At 45.2% G+C, this 8,359-nt stretch overlaps 1 protein-coding gene across 1 annotated transcript in view; it reads left to right on the top strand.

Annotated features, from left to right (window-relative positions):
- Window positions 1-271: 271 nt before the first annotated feature.
- Window positions 272-8,359, top strand: part of LOC138956545 (uncharacterized) — a gene marked incomplete at its 5' end in the record, with an annotated part of 11,719 nt that continues 3,631 nt past the window's right edge. The window contains 5 exon segments of the mRNA XM_070327880.1: window positions 272-577; window positions 2,984-3,148; window positions 3,894-4,018; window positions 5,984-6,248; window positions 7,099-7,227. Of these exon segments, the coding sequence (XP_070183981.1) occupies window positions 272-577; window positions 2,984-3,148; window positions 3,894-4,018; window positions 5,984-6,248; window positions 7,099-7,227 (990 nt within the window).

Here is an 8,359-nt window from a genome sequence, read left to right as displayed (position 1 = left end):
GGAATATGCGCGATATAAGCCTCATTGATTGATTGATTGATTGATCTCGTGTTTCATAGAATCACAGTGTTTATAGTGCCATAGTGTTATGTGTCATAGTGCTATGTGTCATTGTGTTTGAATTATGTTATAATATATATGTTAAAATCTGTAAGGATCTGTATTGATTTAGGGCCGAACCGTTAGGGCCGAATCGTTGGAGCCGAATCGTTAGAGCCGAATCGTTTAACACTGTGCATGTAATCATTTCTGCTGTTCTGCCACTTGTCAGGGTCGCCCCAAGCAATCACAACCAGCGAAGTGCCGCGCCTAACTGTCCAGCCTGTCCTAACGTTGAAGCCCGACAAGATCGTGGTGAAGACGCTCGAGGATACCGTCAAGGACCTGAAGATCTCGTGCTCCAGCCCCAAACCCCCGGACGATCGCATCAAAGGCATCAAAAAGATGACGATCTTCAGGAACTTACTGGATCCACCCCCAGGTGTGACCAACCCGCAGATTATAGTGAAGGCGGACGTCACTTCCACGACGAGAGATGCTCAGGCGGTACTGTCCACCTCGGGCTATGTCTATGAGGGTGAGTCTAGCACGACTAATGATAGGGCTACTAATGATCTGACCGTTCCTTCTGTCTCTCTCATTGGGGCTATGTCTATGAGGGTGAGTCTAGCACGACTAATGATAGGGCTACTAATGATCTGACCGTTCCTTCTGTCTCTCTCATTGGGGCTATGTCTATGAGGGTGAGTCTAGCACGACTAATGATAGGGCTACTAATGATCTGACCGTTCCTTCTGTCTCTCTCATTGGGGCTATGTCTATGAGGGTGAGTCTAGCACGACTAATGATAGGCGGCTACTAATGATCTGACCGTTCCTTCTGTCTCTATCTCAGGGGCTATGTCCATTCGGGGGAGTCTAGCACGACTAATGATAGGGCTACTAATGATCTGACCGTTCCTTCTGTCTCTATCTTAGGGGCTATGTCTATACGGGGGAGTCTAGCACGACTAATGATAGGGCTACTAATGATCTGACCGTTCCTTCTGTCTCTATCTTAGGGGCTATGTCTATACGGGGGAGTCTAGCACGACTAATGATAGGGCTACTAATGATCTGACCGTTCCTTCTGTCTCTATCTTAGGGGCTATGTCTATACGGGGGAGTCTAGCACGACTAATGATAGGGCTACTAATGATCTGACCGTTCCTTCTGTCTCTATCTTAGGGGCTATGTCTATACGGGGGAGTCTAGCACGACTAATGATAGGGCTACTAATGATCTGACCGTTCCTTCTGTCTCTATCTTAGGGGCTATGTCTATACGGGGGAGTCTAGCACGACTAATGATAGGGCTACTAATGATCTGACCGTTCCTTCTGTCTCTATCTTAGGGGCTATGTCTATACGGGGGAGTCTAGCACGGTTCATTATAGGGATACTATTTATCTTGGGGCTATGTCTATAAAGGTGGCTCTAGCACGAATCATTATAGGATTATTATTGATCTGACCGTTGATTTCTGTCTCTCTCTTTATCTCTCTCTTTCTCTCTCTCTCTCTCTCTCTCTCTCTCTCTCTCTCTCTCTCTCTCTCTCTCTCTCTCTCTCTCTCTCTCTCTCTCCCTCTCTTAGGGGGGGGGGGGGGGGGGGGGGGGGGGTGTTCAGGCGAATTCAACGAATACGGGGAACCCGCTGTGCCTTACTCTACACAAACACGGAACGATTTCCCCGGAAGAAAGATCACACACATGATGTGGTAATAACATCAAAATGAGTGAAAGCACTGAAGGGTTCTCCTTCGCTCCGGTACTGAAAACAAATTGTAGTCGAGAGGAGCCGCCGTTTTCGACACGGAAGTACAGTAAACATGGCTCCCATCTTTACCCCCCCCCCCTCCCATCCCTCTTGTCTTCCTGTCCCTAGGTGGCGAGGGAAGGGGGTAGTAGAGAGCGGCTTAGGGTAGGGGGAGTGTATGTTGTAGGGTAGAGGGAGGGGCATAAGATATTTGGAGGGGGTAGCAGGAGGGCATAGGATAGGGGGAGGGGGTGGCATCGGGTAGATCGAGGGGGTTATGTTAGGGAAGGGTAGAAAACAGTGGGATAAGGGGAAGGTACTATAGGAGGGACATAAGATTAAGAAAGAGTGATGGGGATAGGAGCTGGGGTATAGCATATGGGAGGCTAGAGATTGGGGTTGAATGGAGGGATATGAGTGAGGTGTGAAAGGATGAGAGGAGTGTTATAGGGGAAGGGGATAGCTATAGAGGTAGGTGGGTGAAAAGGTAAAGATTAGGCCAAAAAAAAAAATTGTCTGTTTAGGGTAACATGACCAAAAAAAGTAGGGTCGGTAGGTAGGTAAATTGTTTTTTTTGGTTGTTTTTTTTGTTTTTGTTTTTTTTGGTGTAAATGCTATGTTGGCTGAACATTCACTTCTTATATTTGATGAATACATGTTTCAAAACTAACGTATAAATAAAACAGAGAGAAAGGGAGAGAAAGAAACGCCAAATGTCTCTTTTTAGCATTTTTACCTCTTTTTTTTTTTTTTTTTTTTTGAAATGAAAAAAAAGTTTTTGGGTCGGCGCCAAATCGATAGGGTCGGTCGGGTTACCCTAAACAGACAATTTTTTTTTTGGGCCTTAGTGCGATAGAGACAGACGCATGCACGAACGCGCTCACGCACATACAAACACACACACACACGCTCACACATACACACTCACACACACACACACACACACACACACACACACACACACACACACACACACACACACACACACACACACACACGCACACGCACACACACGCACGCACGCACGCAAGCATACACGCACACACACACACAAACACACACACACATACACATACACATACACACACACACACACACACACACACACACTGTCCCCCTCGTTTGTAAGACAATATTTTCTCAGTTGGTAAAGAGTTTCAACTGTATACGATACCTCTTTGCCACGACAGGCGAGGTGCCACTCTCGGAAAACGAAGGTCACATCGCCATCACCATCAAGGCCGCCACCTGCGTGGATTCGGGCTCCTACTTCTGCGATATGGTCTACTACAACAGCCTGGCTAGGAGGGCGGAGCACGAAGTCAAGGTCTCGTCTGAAACTGCTCTCCTTCTCAGTGAGTCAAATGAGAATTATCCGTAAAGCCCGTCTACTGGTCGAAGTCGACTACACGAAGTATTCACGCGCGAAGCATTAGCACTGAGTTTTTGGTAAAAAAAGGCTTCGGGAAGTCGACTTCGGGCTAAATTAAGAACGGACTGTACTTGTAGTTTTGCTGGCGTTGAATTTGACAAAGGCTGTTGGGATATATGTCAAATGTTATATTTTTGGTGAAAAATACGAAGAACATTCTATGTTTGAACCTTTTTGGCTATAATTCTTCTGTTCTTAATTTTGTTTTGCAACGATTGAACCGTGACTCAAACACATGCCGACTCGAACTGACGCCAGAAGATTAGCTTTAGTCGGACTCTGACGTCACGTGGCCCTTAAGAAGGGAAATACAAACTTTACTCGATACTTCGTTCTCCTGCTATACATGTAACGATGAACGTCAAACACCTTCTTCGAAGTGAGTGCTTTGACAATGTGTTGTGTAAGATCATTTTCCCAAAACATCGGATCTCCTGCTGAGAAAGGTATGATGAATAACCCAGAGTGTCTTGAGAACGAAGGCGTTTTATTTGTAATTTGTTTAGAACGTCTCCATCAGCATTGTGCTTGTCATCGTTCCATATATATATATATATATATGTGTGTGTGTGTGTGTGTGTGTGTGTGTGTGTGAAACGATTATATATAGCCAAAAGTAAATAAAAGACGCTTAAACCAATCATGTCCTCATGTTGTGTCCACACTAGCTGATCCGCTGCCCGTTACGCTAGAGACTGACCCGGACCTGACCAAGGTGAAATGTTATCTGGGCCAAACAGTCAACATCACGTGCACCACCAACGTTGGCTCCGTCGTCGATGAAGAATACACTGTGAGGACAACCGTGTATCACTTGATCAAATTAGCCTATGCCATTACGCCATATTTTGACCAGATAATTATGTCAACAATTTCATTTCGGGGGTGTCGGTGTTGTAGGTTCCACTGTATAGACACATCTTCATGTAAAGTCTGTCTGTTTGCTGAATATGGAAGGGGAACGAATGGCCTTTTCAGTCATATAAGTGGATTTACAATGAACGGCCTCATCACACATCTGCTTTTGTCAATTTGATTTCGGGGGTGTCTGTGTTGTAGATTCCACTGTATCTAGACACAACCTCATGTAAAGTCAGTCTGTTTGCTGAATAGGGTAGGGGAACCACGGATGGCCTGTTCAGTCATATAAGTCGATTTACAATGAACGGCCTCATCACAAATCTGCACTCAAACGCATCTTCCAAGGATTGTTACTTGTATTGTTTATGACTGGTATAGATGATAAAGAACGCAGGGACGCACAGTTCGGGGAGCCCAGGACCGAGGCGCACGAAGCGAAACTAGGTGCCACCAACGTGAGTGGTACTCAGCCGCGGGGTCAAATGAGTGGAACTGAGATTTCGTTTGATATCAACACACCAGACTCCGCGGCTGGTTCCCTGTCTTTGCTTCGTGCATTTCGGGGTCGGCCCGCTATTGCGCGGGGCCGCTATTGCGCGGGGCCGCTATTGCGCGAATCTTTAGGGTTAGGCCGGTTCGGGTTAGGATTAGGGTTAGGGTTAGGGTTAGGGTTAGATTCGCGCAATAGCGGACCCGCGCAATAGCGGACCCGCGCAATAGCGGACCCGCGCAATAGCGGCCCAGCCCCTGCATGTCAGCCCTGGTACTCCGTGTGTATAACACTCTCAGGTCCGAATCTAAGGGAGGTTTCCTGGGTCCCGGACGCCACCCCTCCCCCTCCCCTCCCCTCCCCTCCCCCCTTTACAAATTTATGTTTTTGTTTCCAAAGGATAGACCCACAATACCTATTTCAAACGCTAGATTCCAACAACACAGGTCTAACGGGCTAGCCAGTCCCTGTACCCTTGTTTCATTTCGGAAGCCCCTCCTTAATAATAATAATAATGATAATAACTGGACATGTTTAAGTGCCTAACCTATATGGCGCTATGCCCTTTACAACAACAATAAACATATACAGAGTAGAACAATTAAATGTACAACCTACATAAAACAATTAACCATACGGACAAAAATCACCACATGTACATGACTTGACTTATTCCTGTAGACTCCCTGTGGAGCATAGGGCCGCAACAACTCCTCGCCAACGCACCCGGACCACATGTATTGTTCACACATTATTCATTAATGCTATACACACTATTATAATACACACTAACCATTCCGGCCCTGCGTGTGTAAAACATTATTGAGTCACTTGAGAAAAAGTGACTCTATGTAATCGGTCAGTGTTAGTCTGTCCGGCCGTCCGGCCGGCCGTCCGGCCGGCCGTCCGTAGACACCACCTTAACGTTGGACTTTTCTCGGAAACTATCAAAGCGATCGGGCTCATATTTTGTTTAGTCGTGACCTCCAATGACCTCTACACTTTAACGATGGTTTCGTTGACCTTTGACCTTTTTCAAGGTCACAGGTCAGCGTCAAAGGAAAAATTAGACATTTTATATCTTTGACAAAGTTCATCGGATGTGATTGAAACTTTGTAGGATTATTCTTTACATCAAAGTATTTACATCTGTAGCCTTTTACGAACGTTATCAGAAAAACAAGGGAGATAACTAGCCTTTTCTGTTCGGCAACACACAACTTAACGTTGGGCTTTTCTCGGAAACTATAAAAGTGACCGGGCTCAAATTTTATGTGAACGTGACTCATTGTGTTGTGAATAGCAATTTCTTCCTGTCCATCTGATGCCTCATATAATATTCAGAACTGCGAAAGTGACTCGATCGAGCGTTTGCTCTTCTTGTTGTGATTGTTTTCCCGTTACCAGGTGATGTGGCAGTGGTCGTTCCGAGACCGGAGCGCCCACCACGAACTGTGGACCAAGTTTGACGAGAAAGACAAGATCGCGGACGGGCGGGACATAAAAGAGAGCTGTTCCGTCAGTCGCTCCACCTCCCTGACGATCACTCTGACACTCGAGGACGATGAGCGAGATTACCGCTGCATGGTGGTGAGGAAATACAGCGAGACCAAGATCGACACATTTAAGGCCACCTCTGCGATCTTCCCCTTCCGAGGCTTGAAGGAATCTCGTGAGTGAGCTTGTTGTTGTTGTTGTTGTTGTTGTTGTTGTTGTTGTTGTTGTTGTTGTTGTTGTTGTTGTTGTGAGACCAAGATCGACATATTTAAGGCCACCGCTGCGATCTTCCCCTTCCGAGGCTTAAATGAATGTCGTGAGCTTGTGTTTGTTGTTGTTGTTGTTGCTGTTGTTGTTGTTGTTGTTGTTGTTGTTGAGCTTGTTGTTGCTGAGCTTGTTGTTGTTGTTTTGTTGTTAATATCTTATCGTACATGTGTGTGCTTGTGTGTGTGTGTGGGGGGAGAGCCCTACGCTCATTCGGCAACATGCTGATTTTTAAAGCAGTTCGACGCCGCCTGCGTGGATTCGAACCGAGGTACGGCGGGAAATTGTCTGTATATCCCAGATTTGACGTTCAGTGCCATTTTGGACGGATGGTACCACCCTTGTGTACAATTTCATGCAACCAGACCAATGCATTTACGCACGTTACACACCCCGAGTGTCGTGCGAAGTTCCTGGGATGTGAACATACACAGATAGATACCTAGCACTAACGAAGACGAGTCCAGTAAGCATTTGCTTTTCTTGTTGTACATGTATTGATTATTGTGATATCATAGTAGGCTATATGCCCAGACGATATTGCTGCAAAGTTCATGTTGTGTTGTCGTTAGTTTGGTGTGCTATTGTGGTTTTTTCTTCTTGTGTACATGCATTCAGTGCTAAACTGGTGTGTTTTATGCATTGTTAATTGTAAAGCGCGGAGAGCACGAGTCTTCGTGGTTTGCGCTATATAAGCTCTCATTCTTCTTTTTTATTTTATTTTCTTCTTACTTGGTTTTTTTCCCTCATGTGCATTTCAGTTAACAAATGGCTGGGAACATACCAAATCCTTGGGATCGTATTCGGACTGATTGCCCTTTGCTGTGGGGCAGGGTTCGCCATCTTCTGGTGGGGAAAAAGGCGCAAAAGGACAAAGGCAGCGGACGCAGGTAGGTGTCAAGGGATACTGTTGATATGACCGTTGTGAATGTAGTTTCTGGCGAATTTGACTAATATGAAGAATCTGCGGAATACACTGTGCCTTAATGTAGACGCACACGGCACGATTTCCTGAGAAACGCGCCACGAGTATGATACTTAGTTTATTCCCCCCTCTGCTTCTTTACCTCTGTAAACTTGTAGAGCTAGTTATTTTTCGATAATGACCCAGCAACCAAACAAATAACGAGCCAGCAACAGCCTGAATCCTCGATAGTGCAATGGGTTGAGAAGCTGTTCTGTTTTGGTACTACTTTTGCGACTGAAAAGTTCAAAACGCTCTATACGTACGAAATATACATCTCTGGAGCAAACAATACAAACATACCGCATTTAAATTAACAACTACAGGCCTGAACACATGAATCTCCATATAAAATCCATGAGTTCGGTTGTTTTCTGAATATAGATCTGCTGTGCACACACCGTTCATCACAAGCAAATTCCCAAGGCAAGTAACTCATACTCTTGCCGACAAGAGTAGTTCCCCTTCTTTTAACGCAGTTTCTTCGACAACACTGACTGCAATCCGACGGTCAGTTTTCAACAATATTTCATTTTATAAACAGATCACACGCAACCAAATGCACACATCTCATCAATTTAAACAACATAAAGCGGTTTCATACACTATTTTCCCCAAAAAACTGAACTTCATACAGTAATTAACGTTGGAACACGGGTGCAAAAGTTCGTCTGCTAGTCCCATTTGACGAAAGAACATTATCTTTAGCGATACTAAAACATAAACAGAACACACAATATCTGCCTTTACCGCCACAGCAGAATAACAGCTTATCTGTGTACTTGATTTTAGTCTAAAACAGGGAAAGTGACAAGAAGTGTTAACAGAATGGAATGATTTGCACGGAACTATACAACCGCGCATTAATCGATCGCCTGCGCAGGTTGACTGGTTGAGTGATTCGGATTCGATCAAACTTTCGCACAAAAACTCCTGTTTTCTTTGAATAACTGAAGAAAGGGGGAATAAAGAGGTTACACACCTCGTCTCAGTGATTATTAAAAATAATGGTCTCAGTTCGCGGTCATGAAAAAGCTCGCTGAAGCTCGCATTTTTCA

This window comes from Littorina saxatilis, unplaced genomic scaffold (genome assembly GCF_037325665.1).
Source record: "Littorina saxatilis isolate snail1 unplaced genomic scaffold, US_GU_Lsax_2.0 scaffold_2131, whole genome shotgun sequence".
Classification (NCBI taxonomy): domain Eukaryota; kingdom Metazoa; phylum Mollusca; class Gastropoda; order Littorinimorpha; family Littorinidae; genus Littorina; species Littorina saxatilis.
Note: the sequence above shows the minus strand (reverse complement) of the source record. Positions and strands in the feature narration are given on the sequence as shown.